Raw genomic sequence first — 27,131 nt, forward strand, 5'->3', positions numbered from 1 at the left:
TGCGTTGCTTTCCCAAACATGATCCAACACCATCAGGGCTGACAACTCAGTAGTAGTCCAGGTTAGATGGACGGAGTCGCCTAAAACCTGGATTGGACGTGCTGCAGTTGGGGCGTGGGTTTCTGTACCGTGAAATTGTCCACGTTCCCGCTTTCATCGTGGAGAAATGGAAGCCTGGGCTGTGTCGTGTTGGGAGGGGGTGGGAAGTGTGCCGCAGTGAGAATAATCTGATAAGCGCTTCTTTTCTATCCTAGCTCCTGCACTGCGCCCCAGGATTCTACTCGTGGGAGAAAAGTGCGTGTGGTCGGAGGAGGGAATATTGAGCTCCTGCTATTTCCACCCGGATGCCGGCTATTTATTTGCGGGCGTGTCGCTGAGCATGGCATCTGCGCACTTTGCTTGTCCCGTGATACGCAGGGATTAGTGCGTAGCGCACCCTAAGAATCCCGGCTGGTTATTTTCCTGCAAGCCAACCACCCCCCCCCACCCCACTTGTGGGCCGTTTTCATTGTAGGTGCAATGGCATCAAGTGGATTTATGCGTGCTATGCAGTCACAATAACGTGCACGCTGAGGTAAACTTGCGCGGAGTAAAGCGCGCACGATCCCAGCTGGACATTTTGGGGGTGGGGGGGGGGCGGAGATGTTCTGGATCCCAAACAATCCGGAGGCCATAGATTGGGAGCTTCCGAACTGCGTCACTGCATGCGAGTGCGGCTGCAGGTAGACGAGCCACCACCGGAGAGGACCGCTCCTCTCCCGCATCCTGCGCACGCAATGTCGAGGGACTAAGACATCAGCAGGGATGCATGCGGCGGAGGATTCGAGCAAAGATCCACCACTTGGATCAACGTTTTCCTCGGCGCCCGATTTGGACTCTGACATCAACGCCAATGCATTCAGGCCCATTTATGAGAACGGCGCGGATGACAATGTCAACGTCCAGAACACAGCTCTGCGAGGGGCCAGCGACCCCAGCGCCTATCCCTCCTCGGACTACCGCGGGCTGGTCCGCCAGAGGTTCATTCGGCGAAGTTTGTGGGTGTCGGACTCCGAGGAGCAGACGCTGGACACGGCGGAGTGTGTCACCACCACCCCGGTGCTCAACATCGACCTGCGCTCCATCGTCGGCCGGACTCGCAGCCGGACTTTACACGCCACGCGTCTGGACCACCAGGAGAAGTCGAGGCCGGAGAGTCAGGTGGAAGTGAAGGACGGCACCGGGACCAGCGAGGAGAAACGTGACGCGTGCCAGAGCGAGGTCAAGGAAGAGGGCGTGTCATGTGACGTTACCGGCAAAGCAGGAAGTGATGAGAACGAAGAGGAACCGGGCATGAAGGCCGTGTCCACCTCACCAGGGGGCCGCTTCCTCAAGTTCGACATTGAGTTGGGGAGGGGCTCCTTCAAGACGGTCTACAAGGGGCTCGACACGGATACTTGGGTCGAAGTAGCATGGTGCGAACTCCAGGTAGGTTTAATTAAGACGGTGACGTCACAACGCCCATCATTTGTTACACCTAATGAGACCTATAGGCTACAAACACTGTTTCAAAAGTCTGCCTTTAAGATGCAAGGCAGTACTTACTTGGTGTTGCACGATCAGAACTTTGGGGCAGAACAAAAAAAAAAAAATCTTCCCAAAAAACTGTGAACATTAAATATAACATGTAAAGGTTGCATGTTTACAAATCTCCTTCTCTCACATAAATGAAAAAAAAAAAAAGATAATCAATATCGCCAGTCAATCAGGGGGCTGGGTGTTTTGCTAAAACTTTGTCAAATACTAAGTACTGCTGCTGCCTTGTTTCAACAACTGCAAAAAAAGTCCATACACTTGCCAGCTACGCCAATTTCCTCGCTTCACACTGTTTTACCACGTCAGTCATAAAACTACACAAACACTATTACTTTATGATTGGCTGGTCGAGGGCGCAGAGGTGGAACCTCCGTCTGCCAGTGCAACGTCTCTCTGCTCACACGACATGCGACAAAGCTAAAAATGAATTTGCTTTCTTGCTCGTATGTACACTAAGGCAGTAGAGAACGTCCCCAAAGCGGATGGGATTGGGTTTGCTGTAATATCTTACTTTGCGGATCCGATCAATGAAGTCATTGATCGATCGGGCAAATTATGACTTTACTGTGGATAACCGATTCGGCATAAAATACTAAATATCCTCCGACCCCAATCCAGCCGATCTGATTGTTGTATAGTCCAAGACCGGTCCTTGAGAGCCCCTATCGAGCCTGTTTTAGATGTTTCCCTCCTCCAACACACCAGTACGGCATGAAGATTCCACAAAGATGGTGGACAGTTGCCTCGTTGCTATCAAATAATACCCCAAAGTAGTTCCAGAAGGCGTACAAGTCAAAGAACCATTTGGGTACCTCGTACAGTATGCAAAATGTTGATTTTTCTAGAGTGAAGGGACCATTTGGAAAGTCATCAATCATCCAGTCAAGGTGAGATGAAAAGGTGCTCCCATTCAAATTTAGGAAAAGACAGCTCTGTTTAAAATAATTTCGACTACACTTTTCCTAATTGACATCATTTCGCAGTGGTAGTGTGAAGCTCTTGAACATCTTCACGGAGTGTCTGTAAACTTCCTCTCCTTTCTTAAAGGTTAGTGAGTAGTAACCAATGCAAAAGGTGCGAAGGTTGTATCCAGACACCTTTCCGAAGCATTTTTTGAATTCAAACAACCTTTCCACCTAGCCTCGACTAGTTGCCAGTCAGCTGCAGGAAACATACAGACCATTCTCCACTGAGTGGGAACTGAACCTTAAGTCAGGTAAATGTAGTATACGTAAGACCATCAGTGCTACAATCATACATATCTTGTTAAATTAATACCAGTTATACAGTTAATATGCATTATCTGCTATTGATGTGGTGTCTGCTACAAAAGCCCAAAACACACATAAATATACAAATTGAGCAAATATGTATCTTTGCTGGCAGCGTTTCAGAGTTCCTGTGTGGGGTTTGCATGTTCTCCCCATGTGCCGCCTTTACCCCGCATTTCAAAAACCTGCATGTTGATTTCATTGAAACTCTAAATTGTCCATTGGGGGGGGGGTCTGGAAATGTCTGGCAGTGAATGAGTTAAATGTATTCTTATTGTATTTATGAGGAATTTCCACAACATGACATACATATTTATTACAAGTATACACTATTTTAGCCCGAAGTAAACACGCTGCTTGATAACTGTAAGTGTAACTTGACATATCACTAATCTGTATACTGTATGATATAATCTAATGATCACTTTAAATACCATCCATGTGATGAGCAGATTAGCCGAGATCTCAGATGCCCTTTCACAATTTCAAATGTTCTAGGGGAATGCATTTTAAAACGTAAAAATAACCATCCGACTAAATACGTATGATGATGAAGTTAAATAGGTGTCCTGTTTTTAGATGGAACATACTGTGGTGCAAGTGCAGTGGGCCATGAAGTCAAGACTGAGTCACCACCTTAGCTGAATTTTATGAGCTTGTAATTTACAATAAATTCTCTTCTTAATGGTTACAACATTGTGACTTAGGCCCACACTGACTGGCAATGTCAGTTTATTGATTCACTCGGGTTCATTTGAGGAAATGATCTACTCTTGTAGAGGATTCACATGGAGTGCCTATGATTAAGTTGTATAGTTAACTAGATAGATCGTGGATACAAAAAGTCTACACACCCCTGTTGAATTGTCGGGTTTTTGTGATATAAAAAAATGAGACGTTTTCCACTATTACTGTGACATGTAACCTGTACAGCACAACTGAATAAAAAAAAAAAATCAAGAGGGGAAATAAAAATGTTCCTACAATTGTTTGGGAGATTTGGTTAAGGGTCAACGAAACCAAGTTTGAACTTTTCGGCCGTGATTCCAAAAAGGTAATTTGGCGCAAACACAATACTGCTCATCACTAAAAGAACACCGTGGCTACAGTGAAGCATGGTGATGACGGCATCATGTTCTGGGACACTTTTTTCTTCAGATAGTCAATCAAAACCTATTTTCTTTGCAAAACGGATTGTTTTAAATGCAGCTTTTTTATTGGCTCTTATTAGACTGCGTGAGTGTACCTAATGCTGTATGACGGTATAGTTTCAATCTTTCTAGATGTCAACAACAAATTCTAACCATTCACTGGTTGTTTTTGCTATTCATATCAAGTATGCTGTATTTAATATTGGAGTAATACATTCAAATTAAAGATTCTCCTGAAAAATAGTAATAAGTATTTCCTGCCATCTGTCTAAAGAAAAAAAAACAACTGACTGCCCCAAATAGAGGGCGAGGTGGCGAGCGGGGTGGATACATTTGTGGGATGTGCAACAGGGAAGACACGCTCTTATGCATCAAGTATGGCCGTGCGTGTGTGATTGTATTTATGTTGTCTGAGCAGCTTCTTAGGGCAGCTCTAGTGATGATTCAACCCTTCTGTGCCTTGAGACCAGGCCTTGCCCTTTCGAGCTTCCTTGCCTATGCATCTCTCTTACAGAAATGCACCCTTGCATAGCTGTTGTATAAGCCACAGCATGAGACAGCAGAAAAAAAAGGAGGCTCACATGAATCAGGTCTTTCAAGGGGCTGGCTGCTGAATGGCCCAAAAACACATGCTGAGGAAGATGAATGAAACAAATTAGTTAACGATTTAGTGAAATACCAACACCTTTTCGAACGCTGGAATTGATCAGGCTGCGCTGAATGCAAAACATCAGTTCATGTGCCTCCCCAAGTGTTGCAACACAGTTGCCCGTGGGGAGTAAAAATCCTGCTGATGCAGCCCTCTGCAGCAAGAGAGGGGGGAGGAAAGGGAAAGGAGACAACAATGTGTGCAACATATACCGGTGCATATGCATTCACTTAGGGCTGTGCAATTAATTGAAATTCATTTACGATTATCACATTCCACGATTACAAAATTGGCATAATCGCAAAAAAACCCGATTATTAATATAAATCTATATCCAACGCCCTATGTTTGTTTACACAAGAAAATCATACTTGAATTTATGCATTTGCACCTTTTTTAATTTAATTTTTTATTTTATTTATAAAGTGTATTATAAAATTAAAGAAATGTATTTGTCGTTATATTTTTTACGTTTAAACATTTTCTTGTTGTGTTCCCAAAAATAAATGATCGTTTGAATGGTCATGATTGCAATTATTACCAAAATGATCGTGATTCATATTTTTTTCATTATCGAGCAGCCCTGCATTCACTGCTGTACCACAAAAAACAGCTAGACATGAATATCAGTGTTGCTATTGTTTTTTTTTTTCTTTCTTATATTAACACAGCTCAGGACTTTACGAACAATCTTGAGAATTCATTAGAAAGGCAAATGTCTTATTTTAGCAAGGCTTTAATGATCATTGGCAACACGGTGATCTCGAGGTTAGCAAATTGGCCTCACGGTTCTGAGGTTCAAATGGAAAATATAAAAGGCTGAATTGGCAAGTACTGCACAAGTGTCCCAAAAGTTAACATGCACTTTTTCTATTTTGTTTTCGGCTATCACTCAGACAGACGTGAGCTCATCAGCATTTGACAGCTTAGGCTTCGCAGTTTTAGTAAGCACATTGTTCCCTTGGCCATGGCTTGCCAATTGACATGAGAGCAGCGTTGCAAAGTTGTTGTTTTTGTTTTTTTTGTACCCACAAGTGTTTTCAAAAGTTTTGGAGATCGTGTTCCTGGATGTATCGTGGTCCAAAATGTGCCGATCAGCATAGTTTTAGACATGGCGCACCAAAACACCAGCTTCGGATAGTCTGGTTCTGCTGAGTTTGATCGTCCCTAAATTTGACAGTTGTGTGGCTTTGCCCATTAGATTTGTTACAGAATTATACGTTTTCTAAGAGCTAAGGATCGTTTTGGTAATTTTAAAGGATTTGATTCACACGTTTCCGCACAAGCATCATACGTATAATGAGTAAACCCTGCAGTGATGCGTTATGCTGTACAAATCCTCTATCTTGCCACAAAAATGACAATTTTACCATAGCACTTCGATTTAGAGTGTGTTTGATGTATATTTTTGAATCATTGAAATAACATGCCCAGTTTTGAGTAATGTCCCATAATTTGAATAAAATCCTGTTTAATTCTCCTGAAAAGAGGCTCGTTCGGAACAAGCCTTTAAATTGTGCCAGGAGTGGTGCAGAGCAGACGTAATCCGAGATGCATGAGGTTGCACACCGCTCAGGTCACAAAGGGCCTACTGAAATCCGACTCCTCGGCATCGGCCTATAATCGATGCGCGCAAAGCACGGCGTAACAACGTGTGTGTTACAACGTCTCATCGTTTAGTTGAACAGTGCACAAATAAGAAAGCCAAGACGTCATGCGTGTTTGTAATATGCAGACTCAAGCCGCAAGGGAATTCATGTTCGCATCGTTTTCTATTTATACAACAATTCGAGGCAGGCAGGTCCCAGCGTACACTATGTACTTCAATCACGTTTATTGTTTTATTTCAGATCCATTCTATTGTAACGCATTGTATGCGTATGAAGGAACAAAGTCATAACATTTACATCTTCCCTTTATTTGCATATGTGGGTTGATCTCAAGACCCAACGTGTAATGTTATGTCATATGTGTCTGAAAATATGGGTCTGATGTGTACACTGTTGTTTTTATTCAACACACAAAAATAAATGGGCTGAAAAGAACCCCCATGTTTTCCTTTACACTGCAGTCATGTTCACTCTCAACATGAGCCGCAGGCAATTCCCAGTTTCCTTCTGAAGTTACTCAAGCAGGTTTTAAGAGCGGTTTGAAAGGTTATTTTATCCCTTCTGTTTCAACCCTATTCAGTATTTAAGGACGTCCTCCGATACCACACCATAAATACTGTTTGGAAAATTAGGTGAATTTAAGCGGACTGGAAAAGTAATTATCTTCACGAATGTTCCAAAGGAGCGGAAACTGTCCAAGGTGGAGAGGCAGAGGTTCAAGGAGGAGGCAGAGATGCTGAAGGCTCTTCAGCACCCCAACATTGTGAGATTTTATGACTTCTGGGAGTCGCCATTGAAAGGAAAGAAGTGCATAGTTCTGGTGACAGAGCTCATGACCTCAGGGACATTGAAAACGTGAGTGAAAATGATCCACAATGATATACGTATCTAAACTGTGTTAGCTCCTCTCCAGCCTTTAGCCACGATTGTATGATATTTCTCCTTCAGGTATTTGAAGCGCTTCAAGGTGATGAAGCCTAAAGTTCTTCGGAGCTGGTGCAGACAGATCCTGAAGGGCCTCCATTTCCTCCACACCAGGACGCCCCCAATCATCCACAGGGACCTCAAGTGTGACAATATCTTCATCACGGGCCCCACGGGCTCCGTCAAGATCGGCGATCTGGGCTTGGCAACTCTTAAGAGGGCTTCCTTTGCTAAAAGTGTTATTGGTGAGCCACTAATTCGACACCTTAGTAAATTGTTCATTAATACGGCCCGACCAATACAGACTGTGCTCGCGAAAGTCGGCCGAAGTTTGCAATCGTAATCGGTAACGGACGATCCGGATTAGAGCCGAAATGGGCAAGACGAGATCAGTCTAACAAAAAACGAGTTTTTAATTTTTTATTTTTTTCCCCGTACAAAAATTGTTATACGCCGTACACAATTTGAAATGATCAAAAAACATATAAAATACCGGGAAAACGAACAAGTTGACAGGTATGGCATTACGTCTTAATGGGTATATGAGCGGGAGAAGGATGTAATTAATTCACGCAGAATAACGTTCTGTTAGCCATGCATGTCCTTTACTTACTGCCCATTCCTATTCAACAGTATTTACTGTTTCATGAGAAAGTAAGATTATCTTGGCGATTGATTGTCAAAACGCTGTCCGGTTATTATTATTTAAAAAAAAAAAAGGCCTAATATCAGCCGCTAGTGATTATTTACTTTGAACTCTAAATTTAATTATTAGCGGTAGCGGTAGTATTGGTCCAACGGAGACTGTATTCATAAATCACTTTGTTTCAATGGTCTAGGCACACCAGAGTTCATGGCCCCCGAGATGTACGAGGAGCACTATGATGAGGCCGTGGATGTCTACGCCTTCGGCATGTGCATGCTGGAGATGGCCACATCAGAATATCCTTACTCTGAGTGTCAAAACGCAGCACAAATCTACCGCAAAGTGACCAGCGTAAGTTTCCACCCAGCTTTGTTAAATTACAAATGATTACGGTATATATTTTTTTGAAGTCCTTATAAAATGAAATTAAATATGTCACATAGAAATGTGCCCTCATCACGCTGAAAACAACAACATATCATATTTGTTGCACATATTTTGTTGCGTTTCCATTTATTGCGTACAGTTAGGTTGACAACATTTGTTCTGTTTCGCATGTACTTGTATTCTTCCTTCCCCCGATCTTGCTGTTTAGTTTGGCAGATAGCTAACAGTTCTCCAGATTGGAGGCAACATGTTATAAGTGTTCATTTAAAGCACTTTTAACACAGCATCACAACCATTAGCGTTAGCTTAACGTAAGTCTGCTAACATAATGCTAACATACAATGGGAAACGGCAGCGGAAATTAGCATCGCTATATAGGCATTTTAAACAATCATCATGCAACCGCTCATTTAGTGTAAATAAAATAGAAACAAATAGAACATCCAACCATACTCATAAAAACATTCCCTGTGTTCTGTGGAAACACTTAGAAGTGCGCAAGCTTTAATTTAGTTTGCTAACGGTCGACTTCTTCTTGACGTGGTCAATCAACTCTACCTGTATCACACTACTGCCACCTTCAGACTACGACATGTACAACAGAATGGGCAGCACAGAATCTTTAATACATCACGCAAGATATGTCCATCTTATTAACCAGTGCAAGATTATTCCCATTCTAAAATGGAAAACCTCAAAAGTAATGTCCCCGTAAAAGGACATTTAAAAACAATTTGATCACCTTTTTAGAGTGTTTTAAGTTGTTTTTGTTAATGCAACTGCTGTGTAACTCATGCCATACATTTGCTACCTTCACCTGCTTTTTTCTCTCCCCCCAGGGGGTAAAACCCGCCAGCTACAGCAAAGTAAGCGACCCAGAAATTAAGGAGATAATTGGAGAGTGCATCTGTCACAGATGGGAGGAAAGGTGAGTGTGTGACAAAACTCGTGCAGAGGCAGAGGCTGACCTACAACCTTAACTCTGTTGCTGTGTTTCTGCTCCTGGTGTTATGACGTCAACACCAGTATTTGGCTGTGAAACAGTTTGTGTTTGTGTGCTGTGCGTCATTCAGTGACCTGAGCAACTGTTGTTTTGTTCATTTCCTGCAGGTACTCCATCAAGGACCTTTTGAACCACGCCTTCTTTGCAGAGGATACAGGTGTTAGGGTGGAGCTCAACGAAGAAGATGATGGGAAAAAATCCTCCATCGCATTGAAGCTGTGGGTAGAGGATCCTAAAAAGCTGAAGGGGAAGTATAAGGATACTGGTGCAATTGAGTTCACTTTTAACTTGGCGAACGAGGACCCAGAAGTTGTTGCCCAAGAAATGGTAAACAAGATTTTGATCCGTGAATTACTCTTGTTTTCCGATAACACTTTATCTCTTTATTTATACATTCCTAATAATAAAGTCTTTGTTTGTTTGGAACACTAGACTTTGATTAACTGTGAATCTGAAAATCTGAAAGTCAGTTCATATGGACACACTGGAGACATTCTCCCAATATAATGAGCGCTGTCTCTCATTATGGTGCAGTGCAATTCTTTACTAAAAAGCACAACAATAAACATCCCCTTCTCAGACAAATGAGAGCATTTTTTTTTTTGAGACAGATTTTCCGATGCATCTCTTGCATTTGTTGTCATTAGATTGTGAATTTGAATCTAATTAAGTGGTTGGTGAGTGTAGAGCGCACAGTATTTGTTTGAATAATGCACCTCATTAAATGAAGACATTTAATCACAGTCCCCTAATTGAACATAATGTGACAGAGAAGTCGTCATGTCCGTGAGCTATATCCGTCAGTCTTGTAGTTTGGTGCACAACTGTTCTGCATAATGCTTGGTGGTAATGCTAATATTTTGTCATGTAGCAACAATGTTATTATTTTTTTTTTGTAAAGGCAGAATTTTGATATAGTTTCATTAGAGTATGTACTTAGTATGGCTTTTTGACAACATTCTCTTAATTGGTTATGGGGGAAAAGGGCAGAATAATGCTGGCTTAGGGTCCACATTTATGTAGCACAGCTGGCATTAGGTTGTTCTTCTGTAGGCCACACATTAGTTGAGAATGAATCAACAGCGCCTCTTCTGGTTGCAGCCAAGTAAAACACTCCATTGCACCTCAATTACTTCAAGATGCACTTAGGCAACAATTTGTTCCACACTGTGCAAAACAGTATTTCACTCACACATTAAAATTCTTAATCAATTATTATGCCCATTCCAAAATGCCCGTCATAGTGTCTGTTTAATATACGTACTACATTTACTTAGAGTGTCTCCACTGTGTCTCATAGGTGGAGTCAGGCTTTTTTCTGGACTGCGACGTGAAGGTTGTTGGGAAGTCAATCCGGGACCGCGTGGCTCTGATCAAATGGAGAAGGGAGCGAACCGTCTCCCCGGGGAACGGCGAGGCATCTGTGAAAAAGACGCAGCAGAACCTCCTGCAGGTGCCCGGGCAACAGGCGACCGCGTTGACTACAACTGAGTATGACGACCAGGAGGTGGAGCAGCAGACCTTGATTTGTACAGTCCCCGTCACCACGTCTACTACATGTGAGAAAGTGCCAATGAAACAAACCTGAATGCTTTGTCATGACTCAAACTTAAAAAAAAAAAAAAAAAAAATCCCACTAGTCATCAACATTTCATCACTCGTGCGGTGATTTTAAAATGAAATGCTACTCCAGTGTCTCCTCCTTTCTATGCCCTTGTCCCCTCTTTGTCCTTCCTGTGATTAATTACTAAGTTCTATACATTCTCTTGCAGCAGACTGTGGCGTGACCTCCACCATGCAATTGGATGATCTCAGCAAACTGCAAAATGGCTGCTACCAGTCGCCGCCTGAGACCATCTGCGCGGCCCAGTCGGTCTACAGTCCTCCTGGGCTGCCGGAGCCTTCCCTGCATCCGGTCCCTTACCAGCAAACCACAGCACAGGTCTTGCAGGACCAGTACATACAAGAATCCACACAGTTACATCAGGGAGTCTACCAGCGAACCACAGGTCAGCTACATGCTGGGACCTACCAACAACCTGCTGCACAATTGCACCTGGGCCCAGATGAGGTTCAAACAGTAAGTACATGCAAAACCGCTTCCCTTTTTTTCTTCTTCCAGTCAACTGGCTTTGCTTGTTGTAATAATACGTTTTTATGTCCTTGCCGCGACTGATGTCTGATCAGCGTCACCACCATGATCCCTTTGTAAGCCATGGCATGACCACTAGGGGCGCTGCGTGCCCCAGACATGGAAGTGCCTCCCGGGTTGAGATGTCACAATGTAGGACTCACTCAAGAGTGTGTTTGTCCTGCTCGTGTACCGGGGACGGCCTTTTTTCTAACTGCTCCCAAAGCTCGTCTTTATCATCTGCCCTCCTGTCGCCTCATCAGTTTTGTCATCATGACTCAGCGAGTCGTTACACTTCACCTCTCCTTCCCCTGAAGCCGCCCCGCCCCTCGGAGCAACGACTCAGCATCCCAAGCAGGACGCAGCCTCACCGCCACTGTGGGACTTGCATGTCTCTCCTCCGGTTGGACGGGACAAAGAGAAGGGGTTCTTTGGGACACGCCCACCTTCACTCTTTGCCCACCTCTGCCCAGAGGACTTCAATCCGTAAACCTGCCTCATCCACATCATATCCGCTCAGTCTACATTCTGTTTTGACGTCATCGAAGCGTCACTCGCCACCATTGATTTTGCCTTACCCACCTTCAAATGCTGACCTATGCAGGAATCTATTTGAGGGTGGAGATCTCAATCTTCTTAACCACTGTCTCCATCACATCGTCGGCCGCAGAACAAGTTCGCCCGCGCTTTCAGAGAGTGGCGCTGACCGTCATGCATCCCCTTTGTTTGAGCATGTAGACAAGAGTCAGAGCCTTAAAGTCCCACTGTTCGCGACTAACCCCGGTCCGGACAAAAGCCGCCTCTTACCGAGACTTAACAGCAAATCCAGAGCCGATACACTGGTAGGTTAGAGAAGGAAGCTGTAGGGCAAACACGGCTACTGCGGCAGCCTGCTGCATTTTTTATGATCCCGCGCGCCGCTTCTTTCTGTAGTACAACAAACAGCCTTTGCTCCTGCTTATCCAATATTATGCATTCATTTTAGATAGAGCACGGTAGCGTGCGCAACGGTTCGCAAAATAATATGTAGGCTCAGTGAGTCATGCCACTGCAATTCCCCTTTTCCATCCAGCTTCTCTCTTGGATTCCTGCCCAAAAAGATACTGTATACGTAGCACCTCTTGGCTGCTTCAGCACACAAGAGCATTTTGACCTTGAGCTTGAGTTAGCACTCGCTATACAAACACTTTTGCGTAATGAGTCATTGTTTAGTTAATGTCGGCTGTCATATTTGTTTCTGACAGACAGTTTCTGCTCCATCGACGCCGGCCCCTCCCACGCACTCCAGTAGACAGACAGCACAGAGCTTCCCAGCTGCAACGCCCCTCGTACAGACGCAGTTTACTGCTCAACCCGGCCAGGAACAGGTACTTCACTTAAACAGTTTACATTTGTGATATAAACCCAACAGAAAGCATAACAAGAGGCCATCAGTTGCGTTTAATTCACAATAGTACTGTCATGCAACTTTTAATACAATTGATGCAGGTTTGTTTTTAACGGCTAATGTGGATCCAAGCAGCTATCCTCCTTTTAAAGTACAATAAAAAAAAAATATGACAGATGTCTTAAAGTGGAAATCAACCCAAACATATTTTTTTCAAGAGTATGGTCTATGCAAGCCCAGTAGTTAAAACAAGGCATTCTGATAAATATTATATTTGTGGAATAAGAGTCAATCCACCTGTTTTTATCTGTCTCCGGGGGCGGCCATTTTGTCACTTCTATCGACTGAAAATGACATCACAACTGCTCAGGGCTCAGATATCGACCAATCATGACTCAGCTTCAGAAAACAGGTGAACCGTGATTGGTCATTACCTGAACCCTGAGCAGTTGTGACGTCATTTTCAGTCGACAGAAGTGACAAAATGGCCGCCCCCAGAGAAGGCTAAAAGCGGGTGGATTTTGCTGCTTAACTCATACTCCACAAAAATGTGTTTGGGTTGATTTCCCCTTTAACTTTATTTTGGCAGATATTCTTTCATTTCAAAATGACCAAAGCTTTCTTTCCAAAGCCGAACTCCCTCTTAACTTTGATAACGTGACTTGAGAGTTAAACCTTAATTTGTGTGACTTCTGAAGTTTTGTGCGACTTTATTGGGTATGTATTTAGGTTTTATTCCCTAAAAAATAAGGTGATGCAACCTGGTCCTTAGTCCCGGTTGGGCCCAGGATTTAAGTGTTTGCGGCTGCCACCATTCATTCCACTGTATGTATGCATCTGAGGACTCCTGGATTTTTGGGTGGTAGAGGACGCATGTACACATGCTTACAAAAATAAACTATCAAATATCATGATGCCAGTTGTGATATGAATTTGTATTCCTACATAAACACAACATTCGATTGTCTTCCTTAGCAATTATGTGCTGACCAGACTACAACTCACTTGAGTCCTCCCGGCTTAACTACCAGTTTTCCACAGTCCGGCACCAGTGCGCCCCCTCCTCTACTTCCCCTGCACATCAGCACACAGGTGTGTAATAGAAAGTTGGCATAGGCTGTTGCCAAAGGTTGTTCAGGGTAATTATGTTTGACACGTGACACCTGCTTTTGTATTGAATGGGTGACTTTGTTCATTGTGTATCATTTTCCCTTTTTCTTTCCCAGTTTCCCTCACCATATTGTGTTCAAGCAGGGGGCCTCAGGCCTCCTCCTATCTCCCCGGCTCCCTTAGCTAGCCCTTACTACTCACCTTCACCCCACCCTACCGTCATTCCCCTAAATCCTCATTCTGCTTTTAGCACCCTTCAGTCCACACCTCAGCAGGTGCCCAGTGTAGCACTCCCTAGCGCACTCCCCGCCATGTCCTTTTCAGTGCCCCAGCAGCAGAGTGGCCCAGCTACATCCTATCCCAACATTGCTAGCTTCCATTACACCCCTTCCTTACCTTTCCTCCAGGTACAACCCACCCCATACCCCGTCCCCCACCCTGAGCAAGAACTGGCTGAACAGGTGAATATTTGACTTGTAGTTCTAACTGTGATGCTTGGGTGATCGGAAATGAGCTGGACCAATGCTGCTTAGTCTTTGGCACAATGCATGCGCAGGTCATGCATTTGGGCATTTAGAAGCTATTTGCTTTATCTATTGATTAATTCCCCAAATGTGCTTTTTTTTTCTAGGTGCAGACAAACGCTCCACAGGGAAATTTAGATGTTCAACTTTTGGCCCCGGTTCAACCTGTTCTACCTATTATTCAGACTCCTCTCTGGGGAAGTGGAACAGATATAGAAACTGCTGCAGCCGGCACAGACTTAAATGTAGCCGCTGCATTTCACACCTCAGCACCACTCTCAGCTGCAACGGATGTTGAAACGCAAACCCCAGCACAAAGTGCGGCTTTAATTCAGCCAAAAGGCCAAGCGGCAGGCCAAATGTCGGCTCAGTCTGCTGCTTCATTCTCATTTCAAGCTCCAGCTACAGCTTTAGCCACAGCCGAAGCCACGATTTCAATATCAAGTTCACCAAAAGTCTCATCTACAGCCTTCGATGATTCCTCGGCGTCAGGACAAACCCAGACTGTACCTGGGTTGGTCTCAGTCCCAAACTCTGTCCCGCTACCAGCTCAGCCTGCTACTCCTGCTCCCACTCCTGTCCCAGCTCCAGTTCTTCAGTCTGCTGGAATCCAGACAACAGTCTCAATGACATCTGAATGTATAAGTCAGCCATCAGCTTGTCAAAAAAAAGAAACACCATCTACTTCTTGCAACTTACAGCAAGATCCCTGCACAGAGGTATGGCGGACACGAGACCGTGTATTATTGAAAGTGAAGTGCGCAATATATTAGATTTTAAGTGCTGCACCCCTTATTCATAACAACACCTGTAAAGCAACAAAGAATGATACAAATGTGCCACCTTAAAAAACAAAAATATTCAACCATCTTATTGAAATTTCCCTACGTTTTCTCTCTTCAGGAAGTGTTTCAGGAAAAACCAGTATCATTGCCCACCTATGCGTATGACAGGTGTGTGTGCATTTTTTCAAGCAATCCTTTGATTCTGTACATTAAGGATGAAGTCCACCCCTAAAAATTCTTTGCAATAATATGTGCCTTCACTATTCTAAACATGGCATTCTAATTAATATTGCGTTTGTTGAATATGCGTTAAGCAGCAAAATCCACCCATTTTTGTCCATCTCAGGGGGCGGCCATTTTGTCAGTTTCTGTCAAGTGAAAATGACATCACAGTTGGTCAGGGCTCAGGTAACGACCAATCGTGGCTCACCTGTTTTCTGAAGCTGAGCCGTTATTGGTTGTTACCTGAGCTCTGAGAAACTGTGGTGTCATTTTCAATAGACAGCTAGTGACAAAATGGCCGCCCCCAGATGGACAAAAACGGGTGGATTTTTCTACTTAACTCATATTCCACAAACACAATATCAATCAGAATGCCGTATTTAGACTAGTGGATCTGCATAGAACATATAAAAAAAATAAAAATGGTTGTTATTCGTGTGCCCCAAGATCAATATTTTTTCATTTTTTTCTCAGTCCCTACTCTGATGTAGCATCTGGTAAAGAAGCAAGTGATGGGTATGACAGCTTGGCCAGTGGAACGAAGGGGGATGGAAAACACAGAAAACATCACCGCAAGTCGACCCGGACGCGCTCTCGGCAAGAAAAGATGAGCAAACCCAAACTGAGCATGCTCAACGTGAGAAAGAGAATTCGTATTTTTTCCAAGGTTGCACTTTCCTAAAACCCTGTTCTCGTTTGCAAAGTGTGGCCTCTGCCTCTACAGGTTTGCAACACGGGTGACAAAATGGTTGAATGTCAGCTGGAGACTCACAATCACAAAATGGTGACGTTTAAATTTGATCTGGATGGTGATGCGCCAGAGGAAATTGCCACCTACATGGTTTGTTCAACATTCAACTTGATGTTCATGTACTGTCTCATCTACTGTGGTGGCGTGCTTGAAAACATGTGCCGTTGTTTGACTTCAGGTGGAGAATGGATTCATCCTTCCTTTGGAAAAAGAGATCTTCATCGACCAGTTAAAGGACATTGTGGATAAAGCCGAAGACATGTTGAATGACGACACAGAGGGGGAGAGGGTATCTACTTTGAGTTCTAGCCCGCTACAAGGCCAGACCTCTGATGGACAAGTAGGAGAGGTAATAATGTAGCGAAATTAAATGATAAATAATAGTGAATATGCTATATGGACACAAGCATGAAATGCTGCCTGAATTTGTCAACATATTTGGATTATGCGCTTCCAATTTTGTGGCAACAGTGTAGGCAAGGATCCTTTCTGTTCCAGCAAGACTGTGCGCGACAACTCGGTAACCATGACCTCAATCCCATCAAAAACCTTGATGGGAGGTGAGATGAACTAGAACAGAGATTGTCAGCCAGGCCCTTTCTTGGGACAGTGTCAGTCACCTCTGACTTAACACATTTTAAAATTTCCCACAGACACACTCCAACAGCTCGCATAAAGTCGGAAGCTGTTGTAAATGCAAACTGGGGACCAACTCTGTATGTTCCTCCATGAGTTCCTCGATTACGTGTGTCCATATTGTCTCTCAAAATTCAATAAAGGGAATTTGCATGCATCACATCTTGTCCATATTGTCTCTCAAAATTCAATAAAGGGAATTTGCATGCATCACAACTTGTCTTTTCTTACTACAGAGTCAACAATCTGGAGCATCCCAGCCTGTCTACCAGCAGAATGGTAAATCACTTTATCCCTCACAGTCACAGCATCTTCATAATTCACTTGCTCATTTTCTAAGCAAATGGGTATTGCAGTTCTTCACACAGGAAAGCGATGGTTCATAATCTGCCCCGTGGAGGAGACCCCCTTTTCCAACCAGGAGCCCACGTCTGAGGGGACAACTTCGCAGTCGCCTAGCAGTTCAGCCAACACGCAGCTGCCTGGCAGGCCTTCGACATCACGAGGTGACAAAATCCGATGACATTGCAATTTCTTCTTCTTTTCTTGCAGTATATCGAAAAGAAGTGTGACATTGTTATGATCCTTTTTCTGTAGCTGAGGAGGGCTCATCCTCCACGATGTCTGGCGGGAGTGGAGGCTTCATCCATGATGTGTATGGATTCTGCAGTCCCCCGATTATGTCCAACACAGACCCTCTCCTCATGGCCAGTCTGTCCCCGCCGGTGTCTGCCCCCCCTGCTCTCCAATCCGTACCGTCATTGGAGCCAATCGGCAGTGTGCATCAAGCCCAGCCAGCCAGAGCTCAAACTTTGCCACCATCATCCCCGCAAACATCTTTTCAAATGGACGATCCACAAGGATCCCCAGTGGCCGCCACCTCCCCCGTTCATTCCACTTCACACATAGCAGACATCACCTGTCCTGTTTCTGTGGCGGAGGAAATACCCTGCTGTCCTCTGGTCATGCCCCTGTCCCTGGATGTGAGCAGCTCACCGGGTGGATCCCCGCTCACTCCTCTTCCACCCCAGGAGCCGGCTTCAGCCAAAGAGTCTCTGTCCCTCTCGTACGCCGCCGCCGCCACACGCGCCGAGCGCCCGCAGCAGCCTGTGGTGCTCCACCAGCCTTTCTCCAGTGTGGGAGGGGCCAAAGTGCCCTCGCTGCCCCAGAGCCCGGCACCATCGCAGCACGGCGGAGGGCCATGCGAGTCAGACAGCGAAGGACGGCCGGGTCGCGGAGGCTTTGTGGACAGCACCATAAAAACACTCGATGAGAAACTCCGCAACTTGCTCTACCAGGAATACGCTCCCATGTATCCATCGGGAAGCGCGGCGGAGACACCGGGCTCTGGTACCGAGTACATCCAATCTCCTCCTGGTCCAGACAGTGCCACTGGCGGGTCAGGAAACAGTACACCAGGTCCAATGGAGGAGAGTCGCTACAGAGCAGGAGAACAACTGGTAAGTTTGGTCAACATCGTTTAACAATGGAGTTTTTGTTCAATACTAATCCTGCCTCCATAGACAGTATTTAGCTTATATTCATGTTTGCTCTATAAAAATGATGGTGGTGAACCAAACATTTACTGACTGATGTGCTGTGACTTTATAACTCATAACATTATTTGGGAAAAATAATGAAAAAAAAAAAAGTCAAATTTTAGCTGGCAGATTGCGGATCAAAAGGATTGCTCCATACACATTTGCTCAGCCACTTGTTGCTGGGCAGAGTTCAGTGGACTCCCATAGGCCAGTACAAAATTGTCATCATATGTAAATCATACATTTATCTGTGTATTAAACACATACTGGCAAGAAGGAACGATGGTTCCCTCAACTTGTGCCCCTTAACTCATTCACTGCCAGACATTTTCACACCCTCTCTTACCCTAACGTTTGAAGAAAAAAAAAATAGAAAAAAAAATATAAATAAATTCCTGCGGGATTGAATGGCTGGACTGTGAAAAGACAAATGAATACGTCAACGGCAGTGAATGAGTTAATGGATATTTGCAACTGGCAGTTTTGTTTCATAACTTATTATGCTCACACAATGTAAGTTAAATTCTGTTGGAATATATAGTATACATTTTTTTTTTTAGCTACGGTGCATTTTTATCACTCAAGATTTTCTTGTGATAGCTAAACAAACACTCATGACTGTTACCTGTTTTGTTCATTGTCTCCTTTAGCCTCAAATTCCTGAGAGAATGGATAGTTTGAGCACTCTGAGTGACTCGGCTGTGTGTGGTATGTACTGTTCGCCTTAAATCGGGCCGTTTTTCATTTCTAAACATTGTGCTTCAGTGTTCATGCATTCCTCAACTTTCCTTTTTCTATTCATTTTTTTTTTGGTGTTAACTTGAAATGATCTACAGCACCCCATACCAAAAGGCACGTTTCTCACTCTGTCTCCTGCTCTGGGACAAGAGGCCGGTTTAAGGTGTGTTTGAAGGAGAAAAAAACAACAACAAGTGTCGACTGAGTACAGCAGCGTACACTCATGTCCATTTTCTTTTGTCAGATAATCTCAGTTCCCCCTGAAGTGGCCAACAAACGTGATGTGAAGCAGAGGAGCTGGAGCAGCGTTGCCTCGCCAGCACATCCGGCAGGTTATAATGTTCCTACTGAGGCCATGACTCCCTCCACCACCATCGGTCGCTTCTCCGTGGTCAGCACCGAGGATGACATCACGCAGAGGACACGTTGCAGTCGCTACTCTGCACCTCCTGACTTCTATCTGGACACGCCTTCCTCCGTGGCTACCCAGAGCTCCTTTCCTCATACCATTACCTCGGCCTCTGTACCTGTTGACATCACAGTCCACGCCCGCTTCCTCTCTTCGGACTCGGGGGCCGAGAGCAGCCCTGCCAAACTGGCCCCTGCCACCCCGAGTCAACACACCCGCTCTGAGCGAAGAGGAAGTGACCTGATGAAGAGGGCAGTGGCCTTCCTCAGACGTTCAGGGCGCAGCAGCAGTGTGCAGAGCTCGGATTCACCGAGCAGGCATGGGGGCGTGCACGGATCGGCCTACGCCAGCAGCGATAATGACTCGGAGATGGAGGACTCAGACATGAAGAGAGAACTACAGACGCTTCGGGAGAAGTGAGTTGGAATGATTACAATCAAGCATTCGGGGTTGGGCCGGATGAGGGTCAATGATGGTTTGTGGTAGGGCAGCGTGGTGTCCTAGTGGCTAGCATGTCTGCATCACAGACTGGGTTCTGGGTTTGAGTCTTGCCTCTGGCTCAAGTGTGGAATTTGCATCTTCTCCCCGTGCTTGTGCATCCCAACTTCATGCAAGTGTACCCCACCTCTTGTCAGCTGGGATAAGCTCCAGCTCACCCATGAGCCTAATAGGGACAAGCACTATAAACAAATAAAATGAAATGTATTATTTTGTAAATGAGTGTTACTTTCCTGCGCCACTTCTTTTAGACATTTGAGGGAGATCTCCGAGCTGCAGGCCCATCAGAGAGGGGAAGTGGAGCTGCTGTATCTCAGACTTGGCAAAGTCCCTCCCTCCGGCCTGACCTACTCGCACGTCGCGACCCCTACGGGTCGCAGAAAAAGGTCCGGCAAGCACAGGCTGAAACCCGGCAAGCTCCTCAGCCCTCTGGTTCAGCAATTTCGACACGTCACAAATAAATCTGGTGATTCCAGCAGACCCAGTGAGTATCATGATATCAATGTGTCATTTTTACGTCGTTCCCATAAATCTCTCCTTTCAAACACATACTGAAGAATCTGCACTGGCTACTTGTGGAACAGAGAATATAATACAAGTTGGGAAGTTCCTTCTCCTCACCTTTAGGTCCCTCCGTAACCTGGCACCCACTTTCCAAGTTCCATTCTGTACCGTATGCCCCTCCCCCTTTAATGCTTCTCACTAGGGATGCACCGAGGTGCGGATAATGTGAAAGCGAACGGTATTCTGTATGTTTAAAAATGCTCCGATACTATGCACCGATACTTTAGCGCTTGGACGACAATCCTTTTTTTAGGCAACTGCAAATAATGTCCTTCAAAATGGATGACCAACCCCACTCCGCTAACCGGCAAGCAATGAGATTAGCGAGCTACTTTGACCGGGTCTGACTCCGGCTATTGCTCTTCTTTATTAGTCTTGTAAACACAATATAAATACAAACGAAAATAATAGCACAATGTTGTGTAAGAAGGGTACCACCTTGATTCATGTTATCGTTAGCTGTCCCAGGACCAGGTGAGACAACTGTGAGTTTAAACGGCTCTCCGGCCAAGGCGTCCGTCGCCACCCATGGCAGGGAGCCGCCCTGTCCCAGCCACCTTCCCAGCTCCATCTCGGAACCCGTGCAGACTCAGCAGCCCTGCTCCCTCAAGGGCTCCTTGTCCTCTGACAATATTTATGCTGGACTCTATGCTGCAGACGGCACGAGCACACGAGCTCCACCGGGACTTGGTGAGGGCAAACAAACCAACACAATACTGACATTGGACCAAGCTATGAACTATGAACTTATGGCATTTATTTGATGAGTGATCTACTTTGGTGTCTTCTCCTCTTTTTTGATGAATCTCTTATCCAGGCTGGGCTAATTACCCTCAACCAACCGAGAGAGTGGCTTATAAATCCAGTAGCAAGCCCAGAGCTAGATTTCTCAGTGGGCCTGTGCCTTTATCTATCTGTTTGTATCTCTTCTCTTGCTGCTCTGCTTCCCTTATTTTGCGTGTCTTTCTCTACTGTTACACACATCAATGTCTTTACATTTGGTTCTGAAACACAGCTTTCACAGTTTTCTTTTCGCTTGCCTGTTTTTTTTGTTTTGTTTTGTTTTTTCACATTTTCTGAATTTTACCCTGTTTATTCAAACAGCTACAGAGATGACAATTTGGCATTAAGATGTAAAGCTGTGATTTGAATGCATTTGGCTCGTAGTTTATGTCAAAAAGCAATGGTATTTTTACATGTGAACTCAAATGAAATGAAAAGAGCAAGGACAACTTTTCAAGTATTCCCTATGTTTGGATAAACGCAAAATTGACTCGCATGAACTCTCAGCGCATCCTCCGTGATGGTTGAAACACTCACTGGCCACAACGTTGACAAGGGTACGCATGTAATAAGGTCGATTGAACCACATCCGTAGTTCGGCTGCTGCTTTTAATCTTTCGGTTGCTTTATTACAAAACAGCAACGTCCTTTTAAACCACAATGTGTTGTTCAACAATCATCTACAAGACGTTGTGTGTGAATGCATAGTGCTTATCATAACTCATCATTATTCATTATCTTCTGTATAGAATCTTGATGAGGCCTTGTATCGTTTCTCATGAGATGCACAAGTGGTCAGTGAGCGTCCGTGAGGCTGAGTCAGCCACATCCTATTTGCAATACGTAATACCGAGCATGTACATTCATCAGATCTTGCGTTCTTCCTCTCTGCTCCTCACGCTGCACTTTGCTGTTGCGCTTATTCCAGGAGGCTGACCATTTTGCTTCTAATTCAAGTTTAGTCGATTTCATTTTTGTCTTTGTGTCCCAGCGGCTTTGTTAGTGCGTCTTGTTGTCACACACGCTCGTCTTCTCTAAAAGGAATCCGAGATAAGTTTTGAAAACTCTCTTTTGTTTCATAGGGTCAACCCTGAAGCGATTGTGTCTCGGCAAAGAGCGAGGCAACAGTATGTAGTCGACTTATGTATGTCAATGACTTTGCAATCATGTCGTGCAAGTTAGTGTTTCCCAACCTTTATTGTTCCCATTTTACATTTGACAAATTTTACCAATTGCCGCCAAACAAAAATGTCACACAACGTATAGCATATTGAGTAAAACATTGAAGACCTTGTCCGTATTTACTCAAAAGTTTACTTTGTCTGAGATAAGAGCCTGTTTAGTCGAACACAAAACTCGTTTGGTTGCATGGATGTAAACATTTGGAGGCACAGCTTAATTGTACTATCTGCCATTTAGTGGAAGGACATTTAATTGTTCTGTCTGTCACTCTACATCGCTCGCAGATAAACAAAGTTAATAAAATATTTTAATGTTTTTTTTTAATGTGGAAAATAGCACTCTATCACATTGTCCTATACATACCATCAGTAAATAGAATAGAATGAATTTAAACAGTTTGTGTATCTTGATAAATTAATTGCTGCTCCTTCTGGTATGTGCAACTTGGCCACCAGTATAGTACAATCATGCAGACAAAAAAAGATGAGTTTCCCAACTACCCTGAAAGTGACTCAAGGCTGCAGTCTGTTTTGCAGAGGATAAATGATTATGCCTGTGAGTTGTTATATTGTCTGTCTACATGTGTTTCTGCACTCTTTGTGTTCAAGTATCCACTGCTTGTTTTAGCCCATCTATGGCATTTCCCATTTCCCGGTTCGGCACTCGCAGATTCACAAATTTTAAAAGATTTTTCATATTTTGTTTTGTGTTGTACTGTTTTGTCCCCATTTCCCATTTTTCAAGGGAAACATTTTTGAAGAATTTTGGGGGGGTTTTAATTTATTTTGGCCCCCCATGCATTTCAATGCCTGTCAATTATATGTTGATATTAGCTATTCGCTGGTTGGCCCAGTCTCTATCCAGTAATAGTGGGGGTCAACTTTACGCGCATCTCAATTTTCCTTTCGCAAGTCATAGCGAAAAATTTGCCGAACGACAGCTCTTGAAAAACTAGGTAGCCCGGTCGGTTTTATCTCAAGGTTCGACTAATCATTTTCAGACAAATGAAGTCAAATGGTATAATTCTACGGCACCTTGGTTGGGAATCACTGGCGCACATCACCGTAGTACTCATCATCAGGGAATTTTCCCATGCGTGCTATGTTTTTGACTCATGCAGGGCCTGGTGCTGGGCTAGGTGCTGTTAATCCATCGCAGCCGCCGCCAACCGGTGCCACGCCCCCTCCTCATCAGCCAGTGGTGGGACTGGCACAAGCTCAAGCCAATAACAGCAACAACAAGACGGCAACCTACGCTGGTTCATCCATCAACCTGCCTGAAGATCTGCAAAGACTGATGGACGACTGGACGCAGGAGGTTCTTATTGTCACTCACAGACGGCGTACGAACTCCCTGCGCATTGGGGGGCCGCAACTTTTGGATCAGATGGTTGCCCCAAGTCAGGTTGCAAGTACATCTGAGGTGAGTTTGTATGTATGTATCGCCAGAACTGGGCATTTTACTACAAATTGAGCGCCCGTTCTTCGTCATCCGTCTGCAGCGCGGGTAACCCTCCGTCATCCGTCATTCGCCTTTTTTCTGGGGGGGGAAAAACATGCGTGGCGGTGATGTTGATAGAAAATGATAGTCGGGCCGGACTATAGGCAATTACTATTTGGTACGGCTTGACAACAAGGCGGATAGACGGACGGCAGAAGGGAGGCGATAAACGGACCGTGAATTTTTTGTAAAATCCCCAGCTCTGGGAATTATAAACCTGTCCTCTACTAGAGTAGTCCCCGAATAGTCCCAGTATTCTCAGAAAGCCCCGTTTTCTTTTTAAAGAAGTATATATTGGATGTTTATCAGCGTTTTTTTAATAGCTTTTTTAAATTTAATTTCACTCCAGCATTTGGGTTGTAATATAACCATTTACCACTAGATGGCAGACATACTGAGGAGGCCGAATGTTTTTTTTTTTTAGATTTCGAATGACATGCAGAACAAACAGAACTTCAGTAATATTAAAATTTGCCAAATGAGTTAATGCACTTAATGTTTATTTACTGTTCAGCAGTTTTGTGCCAACCTTGAATGCTATTTTTTATGCAAGAGAACCATTGGCACTAAAAAGAAAAAATCACAGGTTACCAATCACTGGTTATTTTTGTTTATTTGCTTAAGTTCAAACCCTTTGTTGTTGAATATTGGATCTTTTATACTTTCATTGTCAAAGGTATTATGGAAAATGAAATACATTAAGAGTACATATTTTGCACATATACACATCTATGTCCATATTTAAAATTTTTGTTTTACATCAGGTTAGGAAGTGTGTGGCCCTGTGTGGCCCCCTGGTAGCATTGATGAAAATTTCTGGACCCCTCCACCATTTCGCTGATCTAATCCGTTATCCAACCCTCAAGGTGTCATCATGGATAACTCCAGGTGTGGAAAGCGGCCACCTTCCCCCGTCATGGCTCGACAGCGCCGGCACGGCGATGATCGACGTGTCCTCCGCAGGACCCGGCAATGGTTGTCAGCTACTCTCGCCCGTCCCATTCCGGGCCTCTTCCTCTCCTCTCTCGCTTAGCCAATCACCTGGGGTGCCCCTCGCCCTTCCTTCCGGAATCTTTGCCTTTCCTGGCACTTCCGCGAGCCAGGATGCTTCCATCACAAGTGCGTCATATCAACCGCCTGACCCCAAAGCAAGAACTCTTTAATCCGAGTAGCAATGTGTCTTCCAAGTCTTGTACCAAAAAGCAATGGCATTTTAGTTGTAGTCCATGACATGTGCATATAGTGTATATAGTGTATTTAACCAGCGCGTATGTTACCATTGGCGCATCCTCTGATCCCTCATTTGCATACCTCATGTTCATATCATGCCATATTATCATTGAGTGCAGGGCAATGGTCGATTTTGAAGTTGGTTTTCAAATGCTGATTGACATCATTGCTTGTATGTAAATTAGATGACTTAAGAATTGCTACAATCAATCCTGAGATTTACAGAGTTGTGTAGCTCGTTACCTGACAAGCAAGCTACCGTGTGTAATATAGGAACTATTGTTAGTCTGTACATAGGTTGCGTGTTTGTACAGTTCATCGCAGATGATGTTTAGGTAGTTGCTGCAGCTGCTGTGTGTGTGTGGCTCATTGCAACTTTTCAGCAGTCAGCCTCATCTGCCGCCACTGTGAAGACTTTTGGACCAGACGAGCACCGACCCGCTTTCTCAGTCCAATGTTAAGTGTTTCTTTTTCTCACCCCCCCATTTCCCTCATCAATGAAATGCTTAAAGCACAAGCGCTTGGAATATTAACAAAAGATTGGAAGGAACTTTACCTTCAGGTGGAAACTACCTGTGAGTGTGCCTTGTATTATAATTTCTGAAGACGAGCATTTAGGTCCAAAGCAGCCATGAGTCGTTCTCAATGTACCCTTAAATTATGTGATTAGAATCATCAAAATGGACAGAAAAAAAATGTTCACTCAAATGCTATAATCTCATCGCATTGTAGGTCACAGGTTGTTTAAAAAAAAAAAAAAAAAAAAATCACCTATGTACAATGTGTTTAAATCAATCCTGTAATTTTTTTGGGCCATTTTTTGACTTAATTCACTGACATTCACAATGAGGTGAGGAAAGCTGGTTTTCAGGAAGAAATTCCACAATGACGCTGAAAACCTTAGCAGAACCTTAAATGTCCTTAAAACCACTTAATAACCTGTAGCGGGACATATCGTTGCCTTTAGGGAGTTTTGTGAGGTTGGTGGTGATGGTATAAACTAAGTACACCAAGAATGTGAATTTCTGAAAAGCCTGTTTAATATGTCATTTGTACAATACATTATTGTTTTTTCTCCCTAAAGTCTATTAAGAAGCTGCGTGACCTAATTCTAAATGCCCTCACAAATGTTTTACCCTTTGAAATGATTTCATCTTCACATTCAATTTCAACACTGCTTCATCTGGCCTGGCTTAGATACACAACAGAACTTTAGAAAGCTCGTTGCTGACTCTTGAGTACACGACTAATGCTTTGTGGACGGCCTAGAGTGTTCGGTGTGTTAAACTGATACTACAGTATATCAAACCATATATTATTTTAATACAGATTTCATTTCATAATATTCTGTATTTAATTTATCTTTCTCTGTAAAACATTGCATTATTCATGCTTGCAATGTATGAATGCTTTGGCCTGCTGCGGCCCCATACTGGTGACAAATGCACCAAGCACAATAAAATGAAATAAAAATGGTACTGTATATATGTATACAGTACACTGCTTCACATGTTTATTAGATTATTGGAACTATTCGTCAAATCATCCAGCCTCGTGAAGCACTTTAATAGATGTTTTTTTTTTTTTTTTTTAGTGAGCTGATAACATCTGACCATTTAGAACAAGAATATTTTGAAGAATTTCAAAATGATTGATCATTTTTCTACCCAAATGTGAGCTAGCTCACTGGAATTCTCTGACAAGTCAGAAATAAATCAATCTTAATGCGGAAGTCAACCCAAACATATTTTTTTCAAGATTATGTTCTATGCAAGCCCACTAGTTGAAACGAGGTGTTTTGATAAATATTGTGTTTGTGCCCCGGGTAGTTGTGATGTCATTTTCAGACAACAGAAATGACAAAATGGCCGCCCCCGGAGATGGCTAAAAACGAGTGGATTAACTCTTACTCCACAAACACAAT

The 27,131-nt window shown here is 43.9% G+C and overlaps 1 protein-coding gene across 10 annotated transcripts; it reads left to right on the forward strand.

The window, feature by feature from the left end:
- wnk2 (WNK lysine deficient protein kinase 2) lies at positions 1–26,715 on the forward strand. Of its 10 annotated transcripts, none has more exons than XM_086041600.1 (29): positions 2–1,467; positions 6,939–7,111; positions 7,205–7,425; positions 8,020–8,177; positions 9,053–9,141; positions 9,324–9,543; positions 10,517–10,775; positions 10,992–11,296; positions 11,404–12,189; positions 12,592–12,714; positions 13,710–13,826; positions 13,961–14,305; positions 14,476–15,087; positions 15,272–15,321; positions 15,850–16,012; positions 16,100–16,216; positions 16,305–16,475; positions 16,999–17,041; positions 17,119–17,268; positions 17,360–18,222; positions 18,954–19,011; positions 19,140–19,204; positions 19,286–19,866; positions 20,200–20,432; positions 20,972–21,202; positions 21,330–21,428; positions 22,378–22,422; positions 23,598–23,899; positions 24,844–26,715. In XM_086041600.1, the coding sequence occupies exons 1-29, from the start codon at positions 805–807 to the stop codon at positions 25,138–25,140; spliced, it is 7,539 nt and encodes a 2,512-aa protein (XP_085897726.1). In that variant the 5' UTR covers positions 2–804; the 3' UTR covers positions 25,141–26,715. The 10 variants fall into 10 exon arrangements, 9 of the variants coding, with proteins under 9 accessions (XP_085897732.1, XP_085897733.1, XP_085897735.1 ...); XM_086041601.1 differs by having other exon boundaries at positions 3–1,467; positions 10,989–11,296; positions 21,330–21,404; XM_086041606.1 differs by lacking the exon at positions 24,844–26,715 and having other exon boundaries at positions 1–1,467; positions 10,989–11,296; positions 22,378–22,439; positions 23,598–23,747.
- The last annotated feature ends 416 nt before the right edge of the window (positions 26,716–27,131 follow it).

Source organism: Filicampus tigris, chromosome 9, assembly GCF_054856515.1.
Source record: "Filicampus tigris isolate MCC_2025a chromosome 9, RoL_Ftig_1.0, whole genome shotgun sequence".
NCBI lineage: Eukaryota > Metazoa > Chordata > Actinopteri > Syngnathiformes > Syngnathidae > Filicampus > Filicampus tigris.

Bases quoted from the DNA above. Each gene is read 5' to 3' on its own strand.
- wnk2 (XM_086041600.1), top strand. From the start codon at position 805: ATGCATGCGGCGGAGGATTCGAGCAAAGATCCACCACTTGGATCAACG. The intron at 7,426-8,019 runs GTGAGCCACTAA...TCAATGGTCTAG, and splicing joins CTTTGCTAAAAGTGTTATTG to GCACACCAGAGTTCATGGCC. The intron at 17,042-17,118 runs GTAAATCACTTT...TGGGTATTGCAG, and splicing joins GCCTGTCTACCAGCAGAATG to TTCTTCACACAGGAAAGCGA.